This window comes from Neolamprologus multifasciatus, chromosome 11 (genome assembly GCF_963576455.1).
Source record: "Neolamprologus multifasciatus chromosome 11, fNeoMul1.2, whole genome shotgun sequence".
Lineage (NCBI taxonomy): Eukaryota > Metazoa > Chordata > Actinopteri > Cichliformes > Cichlidae > Neolamprologus > Neolamprologus multifasciatus.
Genome location: NC_140449.1, coordinates 8,268,873 through 8,292,662, shown reverse-complemented (window position 1 = coordinate 8,292,662; position 23,790 = coordinate 8,268,873). Strand labels below are relative to the sequence as shown.

General features: G+C 38.6%; 1 protein-coding gene and 1 long non-coding RNA gene across 3 annotated transcripts in view; both read right to left on the bottom strand.

The window, feature by feature from the left end:
- Positions 1-23,790, bottom strand: part of deptor (DEP domain containing MTOR-interacting protein) — a 41,442-nt gene that overhangs the window by 10,621 nt on the left and 7,031 nt on the right. For both annotated transcript variants that reach the window (XM_085177360.1, XM_085177359.1), the window contains exons 4-7: positions 22,720-22,843; positions 11,558-11,736; positions 1,285-1,467; positions 358-510 (exon numbers count right to left, since the gene is read on the bottom strand). In XM_085177360.1, coding sequence (XP_085033486.1) covers positions 358-510; positions 1,285-1,467; positions 11,558-11,736; positions 22,720-22,843 — 639 coding nt within the window. The remainder of the gene's footprint in view (positions 1-357; positions 511-1,284; positions 1,468-11,557; positions 11,737-22,719; positions 22,844-23,790) is intronic.
- On the bottom strand, positions 12,264-22,713 carry LOC146507772 (uncharacterized). The gene is made up of 2 exons (XR_014876861.1): positions 15,995-22,713; positions 12,264-15,964 (listed from the first exon to the last, which is right to left on the bottom strand). It is a non-coding gene; the product is annotated as an uncharacterized LOC146507772 (long non-coding RNA).

Sequence of the window (23,790 nt, the reverse complement as noted above, 5' to 3'; positions counted from 1 at the left end):
CCACTGTCTAAGAGAAAAACTCAGAAGTTCTTTGCTTCTCTAAATGGCTGCTTTAAAAATCCAAAGTAGAGCCACTATATTAAAAAATAACTTTACAATTAGTAAATAATATGAATCTGTCAGTAAGAACACACAACAACTAAAATCATTTGGACTTATTCCCAGTTAGTAATGAGGTTAGTTTAAACTATTATAACTGCCACTGTCTACTGAAGACTTCATTTAACTCTATATGCAGCAACTTTAAACCACAGCTTTAGAAAACCTGACAGTTAAATGAAGATATAGTTCCTGCTCCACAGTTTTTTATGTTCAGTGGCCCATTACAAAATACACTCGATATCTATGTTGTCATACCAGATTTAGGGTTGCAAAGGACAGGCGGACTGCTGCTGAGCGTAGGACTGCTGCTGTAATAACCACTGCTGCAATAACCGATGCTGCCACAGCTGCTGCTCATGCTGCTCCGACGAACTCCGACAGACACCTTTATCTCTTTTGTGGGACTCACTGAGACAGAGAAACACAAATGGAGTTGTTAGTCTGAAAGACAGCCAGAAAAAAGAGAAAGAAGGCAAAGCAGAATAAAGGCTGATTTACAGTTCACCAGTGTGGCCTCTGGAGCTGCAGACCAATCTAAAGATAGGAAAAACCAGCACTACATAGAGCCCCTTACTTCATTCATATAAAATATTGAGCCTTTTCTCATTGGAATATATTGTGTAACCTCCTAAGTAGGTTAGACTTTTAATAACCATTCAGTATAGTTTTAAATGTGCATGCTTAACTTTCTCTTTGTTTTGCCATATTTCTTGTGCCACTTTGGTGAGACAGAGACTTTGTGCTCTGCTCTTATGCCTAGTAACACAAACAGGGCTGCTCTGTTATCTTTATAAGGCAGACACCACCAAGGACACAGGTTAGAGTGGATTTGGGTATGTGTGTCAACAGAAGATAAGGCAAACTGGATAAATATGCCACTGAATCAAATAACCAGGGGCAATATTTAAACTCTAATAAGAGTAATGTTTCATGAACACATGGACACAGTGAAGGTTTCCTATGAAAGGTGACAAACTTCCCAAGGTCTCTACCAAACGTCTGTGAATACTCTCACGGAGGAGCTGGGGTTCAGCAAAAGTTTAGATTAAAAAAAAAAAGTTTTACTTTTAAAATGACTGAAAGGAGGACACAGATTATTTAGCTGATCTGTCAGTTTGGAATTAAAGGAAATAATGAAGCAAAGCTTTTACACAGTTACTGAGAGTCAGATGGAGTGTGCACCTGAGAGAAAGCTGGTGTTGCCTCCGTCAGAGCTTTGTTTCCGGAGACAGAAGGGACTGTCGTGGCTCTCTGGGATGCTGCGCCCTCGCTCGTGAAGAAGTTCCATCAGTCGCCGACGTCGCCGGAAGTTCATCCTGAACTGGTAGAGGAGCGGCCCATCAACAAAGTGATTCTTGTTGGTGACTAATAACAGGGAAAATGGACATGAAGATCATAAATACGTTTTGTTATGTATCTGAAATGTATAATCTTACTCCTATTGAGCCATGATCTAGAACCTCAAACGCAAGTAACAATTTCCCTGGAGCTGAGCTAGAACACGATGACCACTGAGAGCACTGACCTCACTTATTTTCGCTGTGCTGATAAGATGAGATATGAGTACAACTTTATCAAAATTAACAAGCATGCCAAGGTGAAACTAATCACGTAAACCGGTCAAACTGCTGTCAATGTCACTGCTCTTACTGTGGTTTCAAAAGAGGTGAGATGCACAGTTTGAGAAGAGAAGAGAAGCTGATATTGTCAGAGTCACATAATGCCCGCGTGATGTCTTTGTTAACCCCCTCATAGTATTTTGGGGTGTTTAATCTTTTCAACCAACCAGTATGTCATGTGTTTCATGTTGTCATGTCTATGTCCCATTGTGTTTCCGGTTTTATTTTGAAGAGTCTTGTGTTCCATGTTCATTGTGTTTTGCTTCCCCTGTGGCATTCAGGTTCATTTATGCCAGCTGTGTTTCCCCACATTAGCCTTTTGTGTATCTAAGTCCTCTGTCTTCCTCTGTTCTTCTTTTGATTGTCTGCTGTCTCAACATCAAGTCACGGCTGGTTACAGAGTTATTTATATTGCTTAGGTTCATGTTTCATGTTATAGTTATAATAGTAATTTAACTGCTCCCAGTTTAGTTTTGCACCAGCCTTGCCTTGTTTTCCGTTTTTGACATCAGCACAAAATAACCGGCTCGCTTTTTGTTAAAGATTCAGTTCCGTCTCTCCCTTGTCTGCTTTTGGGTCTGCTCCACAAACACACCGGCCATTCTGGCTGTGACAAATACAACATTACTCCACACTGAGATAGCCAGACTATTAAGGTTTTAGTGAACCTAAAGTATATTTAAATAACTGATGTTTCTCAATGTCCTTTTACGGAGAAAAAAAAGAGAGCTGTAGAAATCATTACTTCCTTCTTAGTAATGGCTGCTTCTTATTGGATATTGGATATATATATATATATATATATATATATATATATATATATATATATATATATATATATATATATATAAATGTTATGTTCAGATTTGTGTTTAATGCATTACTGTAATCAAATTACATTTTTCAGTAGTGCCGTGACTCATTACTGTAGTAAATCAAGCATTCACGTCACAGTTACAATTATGTCATTCCTCGCGCTACAAACGTTTTTCAGTTCAGCACGCGGGCAGACAGGATGTAAAACTGTAAGAATGACTTTCTGTTCAAAGATGAAGCTTACTTTATATACTTCTAATCACAAATAGCTGGAAGAAAATAAAAATCCATCCCAAACTTACGAGCTTAAAGGTCTCGGAAGGTTAAAATATAAAGTAAGTTGTAAGAAGAAAGTCTAAATGCACAGGTGTCCACTAGTGCATGTTATGTTATTACGATAATCATTACATAATGAGCCTTCTCATAGTCATTTCTCATTTATAGGTATCATGCATTTTTATGAGCAACACACATTTGGCTTGTGGCTATGTCATGCATCATTGTGTGGTTTCTGTCAGCTCAACAAAGTCCCTTTATTGTGTTTTTTAAAGGTAAAAAGCCTGTACTGTGCTTTACACTCCTCTTCACAGACTGAAGTGAAATGCTGGTTTTTCTTCTGTAATCTGATTTATCATGTAAAGCCTCACCCCTGGTGATGACAGCTGGCTCCTGGCTCATTGCCTGTTGCACAGTGATATATCAGCCCTGCTCTGTTTAATTTAAGCATTACCTGGAACTCTGTCATCTGCTTATTCTGCCTGTCTGTACCTCATTCAGAAGCACAGTGTAGGAAAACATTTCCCCCAGCGTGCCACACTAAGCACACTGACCAAACACAGGCTTTGGGCCAAACACAAAGTAGATCCATCCAGACCAACCATACATCGCACAGATGAATGTGACTACGGACCACAACAGAAAAGAACAGAAATCTGGCCGGCTTACTCTCCACCCCTTTTATAATGTGTTTTTCATGGGAACTTGGGGTGTGTACGAGTAAGCTATTTATAACTTTACTGCAACACAGTGTTGTTAACAACAAACACAGTCCACATATTATTTCTGTAATACTAGAGCACTCATTTTTACAAGGGGGATGGCAGTGCCGTGTCTCTGTGACGGAGCAAATGAAGTTTTCTATCACCTTAAATAAGTGACGTAACAAGGCTGCTGTTTGTGTTTTTGTGTGTGTGTGTGTGTGCATGCGTATGTGTGGAGTAGCACCACTTTCCAAGTCCCTCGAGATGCTTAGTTTTGCAGCAGTCCTTGAGAGATGGAAACTAGGAAGTGAACAAGAGAAAGAAAGAGGGGCCAGATGGACCTACTCTGTGACGACAGGCATTCAGGCTGAAGAGAAGCAGTAGCAAAAGGGAAGAGTTGGTAGGAATAACTTGATAACATATGATAAACCACCATCTGTAGGTTATCATTGCCTCTCTGTTTAAATCTGTCTGGACTGCAGAACATGGCAACCATGATGTACAGCAGTGGCATTTCAAAAACGTTTTGTTCCTTTTAGCTATCTACAGTCTGGAATCCAGAAACGACGACCCCCAACACTGTTGAAGACATATTTTCCTTAATGAAAATACAAAGGTCATGTGATCTCTCTGCAGGAAGCCAAATTAAACTAGAAAAATTTGCATTTCCTGCGAAAATGCAGTGTGGATGCTTTAAAGCTGAAGCTTTCTGCAAAAACTAGCTGAAAAAGCTGAAAAGTTGCAGAAATTGTAAAAACTTTGCAGAAGCAAAGGAACTTTGCTAAAAAGTAATAACTTAGCAGAACTGCAATATCTTAGAGGAAACATAATACTTGGCAGAAATACAATAGCATAGCAGAACTTGGCAGAAATATTGTAACTTACCAGAAACATGATAACTTCTCAAATATACAAGAATTTAGGAGAAATAGTATAAGATAACAGAAAGAATATATTTAGCCAAAAATACCTAAACATTACAGAAACACTATGATTTAGAAAAATAATACAACATAGCAGAAATACTGTGATTTACCAGAGACACTGTGATGAACTATGAATATTGTAATTTTAAATGAATACTATGTTTTAGCACAAATACTATAATTTGACAGAAATACTATCATTTGGCAGAAATACTATGTTTCAGCACAAATACTCTGGTTTAGCACAAATATTATAACATAGCAGAAATACAATTATATAGCAGAAATGCTATATTTAGAAAGAAAAATATAATATAGTAGAAATAATATGATTTAGCAGAAATACTGTAATCAGCACATATACTGTAACATGACAGAAATTCCTCCACTTAGTAGTAATACTATAACATAAAACAAATGTTATGATTTGGCACAAAAGCCATGATTTTGCAAAAATACTATGATTTAGCAGAAATACTATGATTGAGCAGAAGTACTAAGATGTAGTAAAAGTACTTTGATTTAACAGAAATACAATTATGGAGGAGTAATACTTTAAAATGGGAGAAATATTGATACACACACGCATACACAGAGCCTAAAGGGAACAGTATTTGTGCCATGGAGTGTTAACAAGAATGTGAGGTCCATATTAGAAAAGCTGGTAAAATGATAAAAGTTTGCAGAATTGTAATAAATGATGAACATGAATTACTGGTCTGTGATAGTGTATTAATTTGTAGGGCAAAAAACATGTTGACGAAGGTTGAATCGAACCAACGACCTTTGGGTTGCAGACCCGTGTCATTACCAACTGCGCCACTGGGAAAGAGAGCTGGCGCCTGGAAAACAGGGTGATGCGCAGTCAGAATTAGATCGCGGTGAGAGGCGAAAAACGACGTTTTTTGGAGTTACAAAACGTCGTGTAACTCAAAAACTAGGTGGACTAGAAACATAATTCTTGTACTGGGTAAATCAGCGGACTTTGGTGTACTTTGACTGCGATTTTCATTGCTCTTTGTACATCCATCGCTGAGATATGACGAGAGGTGAAACGGCAGACCTAAGATATGATTGGCTGGCTTACAAGCCGTGAAGGCCCCAATATGCAAATTTGAATGCCTGAGCCCTCAGATATGATTGGCTGGCTTACAAGCCGTGAAGGCCCCAATATGCAAATTTGAATGCCTGAGCCCTCAGATATGATTGGCTGGCTGGGAAGCCGTGAAGGCTCTGATTTGTAAATTTGAATGTCTGTCCTCAGAGAGGATTTGCTGCCTTGGTACCTGGCAGTAATATATAGAAATAGTATGATTAAGCATAAATACTACATTTAGTAGAAATACTATGTTTTAGCACAAATACTATAAAAAGCAGAAATACTATAATTTAGCAGAAATACTATATTAAGCAGAAATACTATAATTTAGCAGAAATACTATAAAAAGCAGAAATACTATAATTAAGCAGAAATACTATATTAAACACAAATACTATATTAAGCATAAATACTATAAAAAGCAGAAATACTGTACTATGATTTGGTAGAAAAACTATAATTAATCAGAAATAGTATATTTTGCAGAAATACTATATTAAGCACAAATCTTATAAAAAGCAGAAAGCTCAAATATTATAAAAAGCAGAAATACTATAAAAAGCAGAAATGCTAGAATTGAGCACAAATCCTATAAAAAAGCAGAAATCCTATAAAAAGCAGAAATACTATATTAAGCACAAATCCTATAAAAAGCAGAAATACTATAATTTAGCAGAAATACTATAAAAAGCAGAAATACTATAATTTAGAAATACTATAACACAACACAGAAAGAGAGAGAAGCAAGTTTTTAGGTCAGTCAAGCAGCCTGGGTGCTGCTAAATTTGAATCCACCAATCAGAGAGGCTGTCTACTTTTTCCCGCCAAAACAGGTGCAGCCGTTTTTACACATGCAGCAGAGAGACAGGATTTTTGCAGGCCCCAATATGCAAATTTGAATGCCTGAGCCCTCAGATATGATTGGCTGGCTGGGAAGCCGTGAAGGCTCTGATTTGTAAATTTGAATGTCTGTCCTCAGAGAGGATTTGCTGCCTTGGTACCTGGCAGTAATATATAGAAATAGTATGATTAAGCATAAATACTACATTTAGTAGAAATACTATGTTTTAGCACAAATACTATAAAAAGCAGAAATACTATAATTTAGCAGAAATACTATATTAAGCAGAAATACTATAATTTAGCAGAAATACTATAATTTAGCAGAAATACTATAAAAAGCAGAAATACTATATTAAGCATAAATACTATAAAAAGCAGAAATACTGTACTATGATTTGGTAGAAAAACTATAATTAATCAGAAATAGTATATTTTGCAGAAATACTATATTAAGCACAAATCTTATAAAAAGCAGAAAGCTCAAATATTATAAAAAGCAGAAATACTATAAAAAGCAGAAATGCTAGAATTGAGCACAAATCCTATAAAAAGCAGAAATACTATAAAAAGCAGAAATACTATATTAAGCACAAATCCTATAAAAAGCAGAAATACTATAATTTAGCAGAAATACTATAATTTAGCAGAAATACTATAAAAAGCAGAAATACTATAATTTAGAAATACTATAACACAACACAGAAAGAGAGAGAAGCAAGTTTTTAGGTCAGTCAAGCAGCCTGGGAGCTGCTAAATTTGAATCCACCAATCAGAGAGGCTGTGTACTTTTCCCCGCCAAAACAGGTGCAGCCGTTTTTACACATGCAGCAGAGAGACAGGATTTTTGCAGGCCCCAATATGCAAATTTGAATGCCTGAGCCCTCAGATATGATTGGCTGGCTGGGAAGCCATGCAGGCTCTGATTTGTGAATTTGAATGTCTCAGTCCTCACAGAGGATTGGCTGCCTGGGGACCTGGCAGTAATATATAGAAATAGTATGATTAAGCATAAATACTACATTTAGTAGAAATACTATGTTTTAGCACAAATACTATAAAAAGCAGAAATACTATATTTTAGCAGAAATACTATATTAAGCACAAATCCTATAAAAAGCAGAAATATTATAATTTAGCAGAAATATTATAAAAAGCAGAAATACTATAATTTAGAAATACTATAACACACACAGAAAGAGAGAGAAGCAAGTTTTTAGGTCAGTCAAGCAGCCTGGGAGCTGCTAAATTTGAATCCACCAATCAGAGAGGCTGTGTACTTTTTTCCCGCCAAAACAGGTGCAGCCGTTTTTACACACGCAGCAGAGAGGCAGGATTTTTGCAGTCTATTTCTCATAGTGAGGACTAAACTCAAACAAATGGCCATAATTTCCTAACCGTAGGGGCTAGAACGATCATTCTTACACCGTTTTGTTCAGCAGAGATGGGGGAATCTTCAAGTGTTGACAATTTATCATTAAAATATGAATTATTAAAGATATTTGACTTCTAATGCACCATAACTGAGTAGAGGCGAAGCAAAAACTGCCTTGACTTGCCCTCAAACAACGCTTTGTAACTCTAAATCTATTTGGAGTATCGATATCATTCTTTCACCGTAAGAGACAGCGGACTTTAGTGAACAGTCATGGAAATTTTTAGGTCTCTATGGAAATCCATCAAAAAGATATGACAAGAGAAAAAAGTGGTTCATTTCCAGAGTTTGAAATCTGAAGAAATCTGAGCGAAGATCGAATTTCCTACCCTCAAACAAACGTAATTCATGGCCAAATGGTAATAGGTGAGAAAAAACTTTTTAAATTGTGAGCGTCAGGAGTGTCTGAAGATATATTGGCACAAGCCTCATGTCTTGACTTCGCTTCGTTAAGGAGATATGGCGATTCGAATATGACTCTCATTACAGAAATCAAGCGGTGATTTTGAACAAACTCTCTATTGACTTTCTATGGAGAGTTTTCAGAGTTTGTGTTGGTCTGAGGAGATTTGCCAAAATTCTATAAATCCCACAACAATGATAGTGACAATTTCTGAAAGCCAGCAAAAATACCTACGTTTTGATGTATAATTTGTGGAAGTTGAGTAAAAATTGAGCAAGTAGCAAGAAGTTGTTCGGACATGAAGAGAAGACTGCGAAACTTACAGTACCACACTGAAAGCCAAGTGCATAGCAACCATAACAACGCATGTATTTTGTGAAAAATCACAATTTTGCAACTCTAAACTTAAAGAGGGATAAGATGAAAACGGTAACAGATATGAAAAAGTTGAAATATACATGAATAGCCCAATGATTTGTGAACATTTTAAAATTTGAATGGTTGTTCTACGTGAAAGTATGAGGAAGTAGTTAAGTTTCAAAAACAAGCAAAATTTAGCAGAATTTTGGAAGTTTTACATTAATTTCAATGGGACAAAAAATTGCATAAAAAGCTTAATATTTTAAAAAGTATAATAGCAAAAAATACCAAAAGATATTGCGCAAATTAGCAGAAATAGCAGAATAGTTTAAAATTTGAATGGTGAAAATAGCATAAAAATTGTGGAAGTAGTTCTACGGCGAAAAACGTACGGAAGCAACTTGAAGAATAATAATAATAATAAAGAATAAAGAGAAACAGGAACTCAATAGTGTGGATGCCTTAAAGCATCCACACAATCAGACATGGACTGGAACCAGAGAAATTTCATGATGCAGTTATCACCCAGCAGAAACTCATTCAGGGTCCAAATAACCATCATTCAGCAAAATGCCAACCTGTCATGGAAGCCCTGAACAACAAACGCAGAACCAAACCCCCTGGAAAAATACTGACATCCACAGTGTGAGTCAAGCATGTTCAGGAAAATGTCAGTGACACTTTAGCAGGTATTAAACGCACAGTTACAACTGGACACGATATGAATGTATATGTCATCGATTACCCTCCACACAAAATTGTGTCTGCACAAACACAAGTGTTTAAAACATCAAATTTGTTCACATGCAAAAGCACTTTTAAATCAGTTGAAACCGACCTTTCGGAAAAACTCACCTCATCTCTGTTTATGTGCATGTGTTTGTTCCTCATGTCTGGGTTTTCCCCATTTAGCTCCCACGTTCACCTCCTCGCATTTATTCCGTGCCTCCCCAGCCTGTCTTGTCCACATCTCATCTCCCATTGTCACTTCCCTGTTCCCTTGTTAAGTCAGAGTGTCTTAGTCCGCCTTTCTTCCTGTTTTATTTTGACAGTCACGTGGTCTATGTTAAGCGTGTTTAGTGTTGCTTCCCCTGTGGCATCATGTTCGGTTGTATCAGCTGTGTTTCCCATTTGTTTCCAATTCCCCTGATCACGTCCTGTCTGTATATATTGTGTGAGTTTTCCCCCGACCTTTGTCATCACATCTGCTTTACCCGTGGCTCTCCTGTGTCCCTCCCGTGTTTTCAGGGTTTCTCTAATGCTCAGATTTCTCTAATGTCTTTCCCCCAGTTCAGGCGTTCCTGTGTTTAGTTTGTTTTTTGTGTTTCTCCCCGTTGGGTATATCTGCCTTAATAAAAGGCACGCTTTCAGTTAATTCCTGTTTTCATTTTTTGTGGTCTGCATTTGGGTCCTCACAAAAAAACACACGCCTCACATGTCAACTGCATTGTTACTTCTTTTAGTTAAGTTCTTCAGTTATCTGTATGATTTATTAAACATTTATTTGCATTGGCTTATACTCATCTCATTGAGGCTACTGAGGAAGAGAAGAGTGATCTCAAACTGCAAACTGCAAAGTGTGCAAAGGCCAGAAACAACAATCTGCTGCTTGGAATATGGCAATAAATCTCTCCAAGAACTTTGCAAAGGTTCCATCGGAGAAAGTGATCCTCAAGCTGAGTGTATTTCAGCACCATGCAAGAAACAAAAGCTTGATTTCCAGCAGGTGACAAAAGCAGAGGTAACAGGGTTTCTATGGAAGCAACGCTGTTGCCACAGTATTATGTAGTATGTATTAAGTATTATGTGTTTTTTTCCAACTAACAGTACATGAAGTGAAAGAGCTTGTGTTCTCATTAGGAAGAGGACTTGTACTGCTATGTAGGCACATATATAGTTTAATAATATACATTTAACTGGCAATCACATGGGTGAAACTGCATCTCAGACCGTGCAAAATAGCACAAAAGTAATGGAGCAATGCCCCAGTGCAAGTAATTACTTTCTATAAGTAATGTATTGAGCGAAGGACACTGTCTCAGCTGAACTCTGGACACGCCCACACATACATATACACTGATATGCACACACTCATCCTCCCTCCCTTTCCAAACGCCTTCGACGCTTATTCCCTTCCGATGCTGACGGTGGATCAAGGAGACCAGCGCACGCAGGCCCGGATGTACTGTCTAATTCGGCTCTCTCTCACCCTTTACCCACCCCTGTTGCTTGTCATGTGTTTCTTTGGTGTATTAAGAGTTTTTTCATGTGCTATGTGCAGAGGTGTTTTTTCTCCCTATTGGTGCTCAGTCTGGGGGGAGTTATTTTTTTCTCCTTATCTTTCCTCATGTGGTGCATTTTCCATTGTTATACCTCTCTGACCTGTCTTCCCCATGTGATGTTTTGTGTAATGTATGTATGGTCGGATTGTAAGATGGCGCCGCCATTGCGTGCAATAGGTCGGCAGCCTTATGAAATTTCCCCTTGTGGGACTAATAAAGGTATATCAATTCAATCAATTCAATTCAATCAATTCAATTATAATAAAAATATTTTCAAATACTGTAATGTAAAACATTACTTTTTGGGGGATAAATGCCACCAGTGCTACTCATAAGCAGTGAAATGCATTGCCAGTCAGTGTGACACTATAATGTGGGTCAATTCAAAATGTCTAGAAGCCCAAAATGGGCAGTGATGAGTTTTAAGGAGCAAAACTAATAAAGATTTCATATTTTAGGCACCCTTTAGAAACCATATTAACCTAGTTTTTGTTGTTAGGTTTGAGGCCTACTTATGGGTATTGCCTAGAAAGAAACTGTAATTTAGGTTGGCTCTATCTAGACATATCTATGACACTAAAATGGTAAACTGGTAAACCCTTTGCTGACTACCAATTCAACAGGGAGATAAATGATTGTACTGATTAACCAAATGACAGGAGGAAACAAGGCCATTCCCTTGACTCCATCCTCACCATGCTGGATGATCCCATGTTCAAGAAGCCTCCGCCCCAGCTGTTCAGCCTCCTCCCTGGTTGGCATCTCCCCCTCCTGCAGCAGCCAATCGATGAACTCTGAGGCTACCAGCGTCCGCTCAAACGACTTGCCTTCCTCCTCTCTGGTTTGCAGTAGGTTGTTCTCTGTGTTCATTAATCTATGGAGAAAATTAGAGCGAACAGAGTAAAGAAGTGGAAACGGAGGGAAAGACGTGATAGTGGGGTGTTGCACTAGGGAGGAAATTGAGCCTTTTCATTACACTCGAGATGAAATGGCACATTTGGTGCACGTGGTGCACCTGGCACAGACAAATTTATTTAAAGTTACAGTGATTTTACATAAAAGTCTCACCTAGCTGTTGGAAAATAAAGTAAGGTTTTATGGGAGCTACGAGCCTTTGGTTGAGTGAAAAGTAAACTTTCTTCAGAGGTAGTTCCCTGTGGAGAAAACCTTATAAACCAGCAACTCTGGTCATTCCTTCACTCTCTAATCTTCACTTTCAAAATGCACAAAGCCTGTGCTGTAGCTGTCTCCAGATTAGCACATGAGCAGTGTGCATAAATTCAAGCCATTCCTTAAACCTCATATATCAAACCTACACGATTACAAAGTAAGTACCCTGAGGCAAACCTTCTGGATAAGCTTCACTGATAAATGGAGGGTTGTTTTTTGGAATCAGCCGAGTTGGATGTAAAGGCACAAGATTTAATATAGTTTCCACAAAAACACAAAAAACAAAACATGGATTGCATTAAACAGGTTCTGAGTGGCACCCGGTGACAGTCTCAAACAAAAACGGGCATGTGCACGCCTGTAAGGAGCAGAACTGTCGACTCGTTCGCTTTCCCACTTTCTCAAAACCACATTCACACCTGTCACTCACACGCAAGCACTCACCAGCCTATACACTTAAGCAATGCCATCAAAGAGCTGTGCAAGTTACAGAGGGCTTTCTGTCATCTGCATGTCAAAACACATGCCTAAAATGAAATACAGCCTCAAAGATGTTTTTTCTACACTGTTGGTCCTGTTCTGCTTGCACAAAACGTATTCCCACATTCAGTTTTAGTGGCTTATCAATCATTCACTGAGCGGTTAATAACACAGCCTGGACTGTGTATTACACACAGATATCATGCATGAATGAATCAGCAGTTTGGAGATTTGTATAAATAATCATAATATTCAAAGAACTTATTCAAAGAAGTAATAATTTCAACATCGGATACATCCAAAAGCTTTGGGGGGATTTGGCTCCAGACTAAGAATCAGCCACTAACTTAACATTTGATCCAAGCAGGACAGAAGAACTAGTGATGGGATCATCTTTAAAGCTATATTAATTTAACTATGGAGGAGACAGTTTCCGTAAGTCCCTACCGGATCAGCGATTCAGTGATGAGATTAAACCCGAATCTGGAGATGACAGACATATCAACGAGAGCTACTCTGGGCTTTTTTTTTCTTTTTTCTTTTTTTTTTTTTGTAGAGTTAGAAGAGAAGATGTCACTCCCATGTCTGTGTAGTAACTATTAACTATTTCCAAAGAAACCATCTGATTAGTTTGGCTTAACCAAAGCCAAAAAGCTGTTCAAACCTCTACAGACAAGTGTGCAACTATACTCAGCCAGGAAATTGGCAACATAACCCAAATGCAAAAAGGCACTGGTATAATATGTAAGTTAATGAGATTTAAACATACTGACAGGTTAACTGTGTCTCTGTTTCATGCCTTTATTCTAAGCTAGGCTATGGACTCTATTGCTATCACTGGAGAGTGGCCCTCTCATCTAATTCTCAGAAAAGAGCAACTATGCCAATACATTTCCTGCCATGCATTTATTTATTCGCTTTTTGTATAGGCAATCCACAGTATATCATTAATCAGTATATGTAGTAGGCAAGTTTTACCTGGCACAGACAAACCTCCTACTCTTTCTCGATGGAGACAAATTAATATTTGATTGGAAAGCTTTAGCGACAAAACCATTAGTCTCTTGACAGAACAGGTTCTGTGCTAAGTAACACAAATAGAGAGGCTAATGAAAGAAATGAAAGTAAATGGAAAACTAAATTAAATCCAACTCAGGTACAGGATGTGAAAAGCCGCCTCTATAAAAAAAAAAGCACATTCATGCTCTCACTGTGGTTCATTAAACTTTGACTGACATCCACAGAAAACCGAAACTAGTCAAGAGAAGAACTATGACGTCACTGAGTTGCCCACAGGGACATAGTGTTATCCTCAAATTTCAACCTTTGGGTTGAGTGAAATATAGAACAAGTGCAAGCCCAGTGTTGCTCACGTCTTTAGTCATTTAAAGTCACTGGCTGGTTTAGATGCAAAATTTTGAAGGATTGGTGGTTTTACTGGAATAAACTGCTATGGCTCACATTAGCAGCAAACATCACAACATGCTGTTAAAAGAAATGGACACAATGTGCCACAAGATCTGTTTACACAATGCAATTTAATCCATTTTAACAGGTAAAGTCAACAGATCGTGTTATGCTAGCTCCAAGGGACAGGCTCAGTGAAGTGAACTCTGAACTTTGAATAGTAACCATTTAAGTAATAGAAAGGACTGTGACGCTTTGCATACACATATAAATGGATCATGGCAGCATTAAGTGGAACAAGAGGAGTTGCCACGACCCTGATATGAACTCAGAGTGTCTGTTCAGTCAGTTTACCTAACTCCGAGTGACAAACACTGAGACTTGGCATTTCCCTGCTTTTAAATTTAGTCTTTCATATGGGTGGGGTAGTGATGACTCTATGGCCAAAGAATAGCTTTTAAAGGATGCAACACTAATGGTTATGTAAGATGGGCATGGTGAAGTGGTTTGCACTTCTGTCTCCCACAAGAACCTAACTGGTTTGAATGTATCTTTGTGTGACGGGCATCCTCCTAAAGTCCAAAGGCGTGCTGATTACTGGCCTTCTAAACTGGCTGTAGGTGCAAACAAGAGAGTGAGTGGTGGTCTGCACCTATGATGGGCCGATGACCTGTCCAAGGTTTAGCTCTTCTTAGGGTTTCTAAGAGAAATATAAAGAGAGAATATCTTGTTCTTGTACTTTTGGATTTAACACCAGCATTTGACATAACTGATCACAGTATTTTGATTGGCAGGTTAAGGTCTTAAGTGAGCATCTCTGGATCATCTCTAGAACGGTTTTCTTCTTACCTCAGATAGATTTTTTTCGGTTGCTGCTGACATGTTTATGTTCTCATCTGCCACTTTGTCATGTAGTGTAAACCCAAGGTGCAGCTCTGTTTGCACAACAACCACTTAAGACGCATCTTGCGTCTCAAATAATTGTTATGCAGATGATATCCAGTTGTATACTTCTTTCTCTCTAACAAATGTTGCAAAAATATCTGTCATTCAAGACTGTATTGATGCTATAAATAACTGGATGACAGCTAAGTGTCTTTCACCTACACTGGGAAGACTGGTTCTCTTTTGTGTTCCTGACAGCTTTGTTCCCACTGTGATCAACAACCTTGTGTATTTATGAATAAAATGACTGAACCTATGGTGAACATTTGATGATGTACATTTGACTAGGCTCTTCATTTTGATAAACATTAATAGCCTTGTGTGTGACTGCCTCAGTCGAATGGTGTCTAAATCAGAATTAGAAATGATTATTCATGGCTGCTTCCTCACAATTGGACTATTTTAGTACACTGGCCTCAGTAAGTCATCTTTGAATCACCTACAGATGGTCCAAAATGTGGCTGTGAGGGTACTTAGTAGGTCCTCTAAGTTGTCTCATTTGAAACCAGTTTAAGATCTAGGTGATCACGTTCAGAGCTTTGGATGGTCAAATGCCTGCTTACATTACCAAACTCTTTCTCCCAAATATAAGGTCCCTGAGGTCTTCTGACCAAAACCTGTTGGTGGTTCCTTGTTATAGACTGAAAACTAAAAGAGACTGTGCATTCGAGGTTGCAACTTCTAAACTATGAATGCTCTTCCACTGAGATCTGTGGACTCAACTTTCAAAGAGCAGCTCAAGACTTAATTTGTATAGACTTGCTTTTAACTAGTGGATATTGCTGTAGTTTATTATTAGTTTTGGGGTTTTTTCATTTCCTCTTTTTGTGAAGCACTTTGTGATCCTTATCTTGAAAGGTGCTATGAATTATTTTACTTACTTTACCCACCTGCCATCTTATCATGAGTCACACTATCACAGAATATAAATGGGATTGCAGCAGTGAGGTGTGGTTTTTGGCTGAGCTGCAGGATACCAGGTGGGGCAGATTAATTCAGGGACCAGTGCCAGGTGGAATGATTGGCTCACCTGCTATAAGTTGCTGATCAACTTCTCTCTTTTATGTAGTAGCGTGCAAGGGCTGAATGGGGCGGATGCACTTTTCTCCACTGGGCATGCTCCAGTGGACCTTGTGGAGTTCTGAGTTTATGCAGTTGTGGCTACTTACAGCTTAATAAACTAAATGCATGCACTTCCTTTACACAGACTGTGTAGCAAACACATTATGTGAACAACACCCTGCAGTGCCAAAAAAAAAAAAAACTTGTCATATCAAATAACCTTTACTTCTACAGTCCTAATCTCAGGCTCTTAAATGAAGGATTAGTTTAACACCTTTACTATGACATAAGTTCACTTTTGCAATGCTGTTCTCCAATCTAAAAAGTTTGATTCCTTTTTTGATGAATCTTCCTCTTTTAATCACTTATTATTACGACTTCCTACTGAAACAAAACAAGATTTTCCACCACTGGAAATGTCACATCTCCTCGCAAACATAAAGCAGTGACCACACTCACAGCTATAACTTAGGTCTGGTATGTTAAGGAATTAAAGTTTGTGTGTATCTGACAGGGAAAAAAACAAAATATAGGTTAAGCATGATGGATGTCTGGAATGCGGAAAAATGGTCACCAATAACAGAAAGTATATACAATTTGCAGCTGAAGTAGAAAACATGTAAAACCGCCAGTACACTGAGTGAGCGCTGTGGTTCCTTGAGGCTGACCAGGCTCAGACTGAAGGGCGGCCTTGGGAATGAAAAGCAGTCTCTGCTTTTGAAACTGGTGTGTTTTATAGACTTGACAAGTCCTGTGAAATCAACAAACATCGCTGCCTGCCCTTATCGCATTGTCTTTACGCACTGATGTGGCAAACGGTGATGAAAAAACATGAAAAAAAAACACCTGCATGAACATGGGGAATGACAACAGCAGCGCACAGACAAGAGATTGTATCTTACATCTTGTAATGTACCTAGATTAAATCTCAAATGCTGGCTAAGGTGATCTGTATCAAAGCTGTGCAAATGAAATCATTTTGTCAAATTTTCATGTTGGCACAGCGTCCTTCCACAGTTCAAAGACATGCATTAGGTTAGGGTTTCCACATTCAAAACAGCGTCTCTCTGCGTTAGCTCGACAGACCTTTATCCTGCCCAGAGTGTACCCTTGAATAGGCTCCAGTCCCCTATGACACTAAACATCATAAGCAGAAGAAAACCAAGTAACTGAACACTGTTGTGTGTGCACCAATGGGTAGAAAACCCACCATCCGTCACCAAAGAACATAACTCACAGGTGCTCCAGTGAGGCTACCAGAAGCTACTGCAGGTGTGAATGTATGTGAGGATAGAGCAGTGTTAGGCTAGTCTCAAAAAGGCTCACATTAAGCATGTAGGTGCATTCTATATATATTTGACCTGTTGCCAAAGGCAGCTCGAGATTAAACCACCAACCCTGAAAACAGTGGGCAGCCTGCTCTACCACCTTTGCCACTTGAATTCAGCTACTCAAAGTTAATTTATTATATCAGAGATATACATGAGCATGATTATCCTCTGAAACTCTGGGCTCCAAAACTGTGCGGTTTGGGTGCTTCAGATGAGACACTCATCATAAAATATTTTACTGTAATTAATCAAAATTGCACGTGACCGAATAAACAGTTTTTGTCAAACAACGAGTCACTAACACTGATGTTTTTGAACCTGAACATTTTCAGCTGCAACTCTGGATGGTACTTTGACCCTGAACAGGGGTCTATAAGGAGGAAGAGGTTAAATTCTGTAGAAATTCGGGCAAAATCAACAAGAGTGCAAATGCACACACACACACGCACAAACAGCTACATGATAAACAACATTTTAAAGTGTCCCCTCTGTCGCTTAGGAACTTCTGTCAAAATAACTTCTTCTTGTGGTTTGTTTGCAGTATGTTGTTTATGTTGTTTTGACAGTTGATGGTATCACAGATCAATTAACGTGTGACAAGAACTGTTTATTTTCCAGTAGAAGAAAAAATAGATGTGAAACTGGCTGAAGGAAAAAACACATAAAGAATATTTTTAAAAACTTGTTATGTAACACCTAATGGTCATGTAGTTTGTACAGTGGTGTGGGCAGTGTTGGGAAGGTTACTTTTAAAATGTACTCCATTACAGAATACAGAATACATGCCCCAAAATGTATTCTGTAACGTATTCCGTTACGTTACTCAATGAGAGTAACATATTCTGAATATTTTGGATTACTTAATATATTATCATGCTGTTTACAACTACGTGAATGTACTATTGCTGTGATTTATTACTATTACTGAAGGTCCGCGGCTCCGAACCGTAGTAAAGGGACCTCTGGCTAATATGGTGGGTTCTGTGTCGGGCTCGTAGCCGAAAACTAGCTTTACTTTGTTGTCTGGGTCAACTTTGCTAGCGAGAGACAGAGAGAGGCGTTTAAAGGCTGCTCCAACCGAACTTATTGTTTTTGGAGGAAAACACGAACAGTCGAGTCTTAATAGCTTACTTACAACTGGGCTCGTCAGGCACTCTTCTTGGCTGCAGTGGTTATTATTATATTTACATGCTTCCAGCTCCCGTTTTTGCTCGATGACAGCTCGTACTTTTCCTTTTTCTCCCTCCCTCGCTCACAGACACATAACGTGTATGGCAGTCCATTCTCCCTGCAGCACGGACTACACTGCCTATGATGCTACATTCTGTAGAGCTATACCGGTAGCATTTTGCCTATTAGCTCAGCACAACAACAACAGGCGCTCTCTCACCCAGGAAACACGCAGAGAGAGAGCGTCACCCTGTAACCATGGCAACCGTAACGCTGCCACCGAGAACAACAGAACGTAGCTGTCAAACAAAACCCAAACAAGCCTGACCCGCCACAATATGAAACAGGGAAGTACCGCGGTGTAATCCATTTATTTCAACAAAGTAACTGTATTCTAAATACCACCTTTTTAAACGGTAACTGTAACGGAATACAGTTACTCATATTTTGTATTTTAAATACGTAACGGCGGTACATGTATTCCGTTACTCCCCAACACTGGGTGTGGGACAGTCTAGTGTAAAAATAAAGTTATTAATGGCTGAATTCCACTGAGCTGCATCAGATTTATAAGAAAGCTGTTCTTCATGCTCACTCTCACACTGTCGTGGTTTTACTGGGCAGATAAACAGATCAAAGCTATTTTAATGTACAGAACTGTGCAAAAGTCTTGAGCCAAACCATTTTTATATATGTTGCTGGAAAAATTAGAAATAGGTGCAGTGATTTCTAGATGTTGGCTGCCTTTTGTTCTGTTCTCTATTAAGATGATCCCACACTGCTTCAATAATGTTGAGGTCTGGGCTCTGAGGAGGCCTATGGATGTCTCATGGTGTTTCATTGTCTTTTTATCTATCCAGGTATGCTTTTACTGTATTGGCATTGGTGTTTGGGATCATTGTCATGCTGAAATATGACGCTTTTGCAAATTTAGACACTTTCCAGTTTGTATTGCATGGTGGAACACAATCTGACGGCACCTTTCTGAGTTTATCATTTGCCAAGATTTTCAACATCACTGGCTGAAATGCAGCCCAAACCATGACAGAGCAAATTGTTGGAATAAAAACACTATTTTTTATCTGCCAAACTGCGTTCTCGTTGGCATTTTTATAGAAATAGGAGGGAAACTGGCAGATAATAACAAAGTGCCTAAAGATACCATGTAAAATTAGCCCTTTGTTAAGTTTTCGGGTATGTGTAGACACAACACTGGCTCATCCCTTGAGTTAGGTGGTAGTTTTATGCTTGCATGATTCATAGCTCAGTGCTTTGTGGCTTAACAGACTATAACCATTACTAAGAAAATAGTCAGAGACAAGGACTGCACTGAAAATGAGTGAACAAAAGCAGCCAAAATGAAAAAAAAATTAAAGCAGCATGTAAGGGAATAAAGTGTGGCTCAAGACTTTTGTGTAGTATTCTGTTAGTAAAGCCTTCTTTTTCTTCTGTGATGAAATGTTGTCATGATCCTGGAGTTTTGACCCAAAACTTTGGGTTTTGCACTAAATTCTTTATTACTTGATGCTCCTTTGGGCTCTTAGTTTGTTTATTCTGGAACTTTCTCTTTAGTCTGGGGTTTGGGTTTCAGTTAGTGTTTTGCTTTGTGATTACTTTGTGTAGGGGTTTGTTATTTTTTCTTGTCTCTTCTCTAGTCTCTTGTGTATTGTGTTTAGTTTTGCTTCCTCTTGTCTCATTGGTTAGATTCTCTTCACCTGCACTTGTATTTCCTACAGTAATATGGACTTACTGTCCCAACTAAAATAAATACCAAATTGAGTTCATTCTTCTCTGAGTCTGAATTCGGGTCCTCTTCTAGCTCCATCCCATAACAGGTGTCTTCACTGAAAAAAAAGATTTATGCTAGAATGTCTTCCATCTTATTTTACTGTGCTAGCCTGGCAAACTATAACTGAAATTAATGAACAGATAATTCTTCTACTAAAAATGCCTCATGCATCCTCTGGCAACCACGAATGTCTATAGAAAATATTGTTCATCTAGAAATAAGGATGTTTCAACCATCTATTTTTATATCCACTTATCAAAATTGTGGGAGCCTAACCCCGAGGCCATAAGGATGAAACATCCTGGGCACTTTAGAGATGAGTCAAGATTTTTTTAATAAACGAATCAAAGTATTCTATGGTACGATGTGCTGTATAGAAGCCTTATAATAAAACCACATTCCTGACAGCTTGATAACTTGATAACTGATTGGTTCTTGTGTGTCTTAAGTCTCATTCATTCCAGTTGTGTAGTGTTTACAAGTGAAGTGATTACCAGGAACTAAATCATAGATTGCTATGAAAACAGGAAGCGTAGGGACAACAACCTTCCCTCAGTGGGATATGAGTGCACTTTGCACTCGAGCACAAGAGACACAGAGATTGTTTTTGTCATAAGTGCAGCAGCGAAGCAATTCAACCACTAGGATAAGTGTGTGTGCGTGCGTGCATGTGTGTGTCCTGGACTGCACCGCGGTGATTACATAAACACATAGCTTTGAGGGCTGAAACGACAGATGTCTCCCCTTGGAATATTTCTTTCTCTTATGCAATAACTGTGTATGTGTGTGCTGTCTCAGGAACGCATAAGAAATAGGTCTCTGTTAATAACAGTGTGCCACTGTGTACAAATTAAAAGCGGCACAGGACGACTACAGTGCATGAGTCCAAAAAAATAATGCCACATATACACAAGCGAGAGGCAGAAAGGAAGAGTTTGGTGTTTTTTTTATATTTATAAATTGTTAGTCTCCTATTTACTGGAAAAACAACACGGTTACAGAGCTAATCATGCTATTTGTGGCATCGCCCCTTTAAACCCAAGCTCTCCTCTAAATAAAGCTATGACTCATCTCTATATCCTCTAATTTTCCTAACTTTGCAGGCTTTTATCACAAAAAACAGGCATGCTCAATGCAGTGTCCTCTAATCTAATTGAATCGAATTCAGCAGCAAGACATTTTCTAATTAATGGGGGTGGTATGTCAGATGCACTCAATCAGCATGCTGTGCAGAATGACATGGACTAACAAAGAGATACAGAGGACGACAGGAAATGTGTGGATGGAATGTGGCACAGCTTTCCAAGTAGCCATGAAGCTCCAAAAACTGAAACCACATATCAACATAAAGTCACAGTTCACCATTCATGCTATCAAATGCTTTCACAGCTACGGTCTTTAAAGATGACCTACTAGGTTCATTTCCAAGCCCAGACTAGAGGCTTTGCATGATGTAGAGCACAAAATATTCCTAAATTATCTTGTTCTGAGCCTCGGTGCAGTCCCACAGTTTCTGGGAGGAAAAAAACAAGTAATTTTGCTTCCCATGACCCTCCCTGTAAATCAGCTTTCTTCTGAACGGCTTCTCTTCACAAACAGGTTTGACAAGCAGCTAGTTTGAGCTGCTGTGCCTAAAATGAGCCACACAGATAATATAGATACTACATCATGTTGATCAGAGAATTCATTTGCAGTATACTTAACATTATGCACCAGAGGTTTAACATTCTGGGAAATTTTTCATCTACCTCGGAGTAAATTGGGAAATTGATGCTACTCTTGAGCTTGTTTTATAACTAAAGCTTGACCCAGAAGTCCATTTGCTTAATGTTAAGGGCCAGATTTACTAATGCATGCACCAAACAAAGTATTGTCTGTATTTACAAAAAGAGCACAGTGAAAAATGACGTGTAATCATTGGGAACGGTTTCTCAATGCCAAAATATAGGGAGGGCAATATTTAAATCACGTATGTAAAGTGATTTACTAACGTTTGGGGCATGCAATTTGCTGCTGATAGTGACAATATGTATTAATGTTTTTAAATATTGAATTAGTATATGAATTTAACTGCATCTGTGTTTAGCAAACAGTGCAACTTTGGTGACTTACCAGTTAAACCAACCACACCCATGAACACTGTTTAGGGATGGCACACATTAAATGCTATTTTGTCCTGTTTAGTAAATCTGACTCTAACACTGGGAAAGGGTAAATGGCAAAATTAGCTCAATCCAGAAGCTAGAAAATCATCCCTGAAGTTCACTGATCAGCTCACCCGGGTTCTGCTGGCTACAAAAAAAACTTCACAACTGGGAAGCTAATTACTGAGAGCATCAATTGTCACCTTTACACAGAGACTTCCTGGTCTTTATGCAGATATAAGAAGTGCTAGATTCTTCTAATCTAGCACTTGGTGTGAAAGCAAATATTTAAATGCAACACAGTATCCTTAATGCTACATTTTAAAAAAGGTAAAACAGAAAAGTTTATTTGTTCATACTTTTCATAGATCCTCTGGCCCCTCATAAACACCTTGGCTTCATTATCCAGCGGGAATGTGCCGTCATCCTTCCGGAAGCGGTAAAACAGCTTCATGTCTTTGAAGTCCCGGTGCTCGTCACACACTGAACACAAAAAGAGGCAAAGAAAGTTAGATTAAAGGGCTAATCTGCAAAAACACTGCCACATTTTTGTTTACTCTCCCAACCAGCCGAGATGGGGTTTACATATTTGTCTGTTCAAACTCAGTTACTAGCTTAAACTTCATTTTTGGCAGACAGAAATGACTATGTCAGAGGGATATCTCAGCAGTTTGGAGACAAACGGCCAAGATTCAGATGGAAGTGTACAAAGGAGGGATGGTGGATGGAGGAGTAGTAATAAAAATGAATGCTCTGCCTTCCAGTAATACTGTCTATGTCATGGCGGTGGGTCTGTGACCCAGCATTTTGAGTTTATTTTTTATGTCTGATTTCTTATGATGTATTAGAGTAATGGTAAGTTCTAGTGTTATTATTAGTATGCCTTAATTAGGTTTTGTTTAGTTAAAGTTTTATCCATGCTCTGTTTCCTGTGTAAGTCTCTCCTCCTCTATGTATGATTTTTAGTTATGTCTGTGCCTCGTTCCTCTTATCTGTTCCCATGTTCCTCTCCTTGCGTATAATAGTTAGTTTTGCTTCCCCTGTGGCGTCATGTTCATGTGTCAGCTATGTTCTCCATGTGTTTCCGCTTCCCTCATTACCCTTCTGTGTATTTGAGTCCTTTATCATCCTTTGTTCAGTGTCAGGTTGCCTGTTGAGTTCTTGTCATGTTTTCAGGTTTTTTCATGTTCGTGTTTTTATCATGTTCAAGGTTTTGTTGTCTGTCACCTGAACTTTTGCCTAAGTGTGCATCTACCTTTTGTTTAGTACCTTTTCCCAGCCACAAATAAACGGCTCGCTTTTTGTTTAATCATAGTTTCATTCCAAGTGTCTGCATTTGGGTCCTCTTCCTCCCTCCACACAGGCTGCCATTACAAACTGTGACATGTAAAATGCATACATGTAGCATGTATACATGTAGCATGTATACA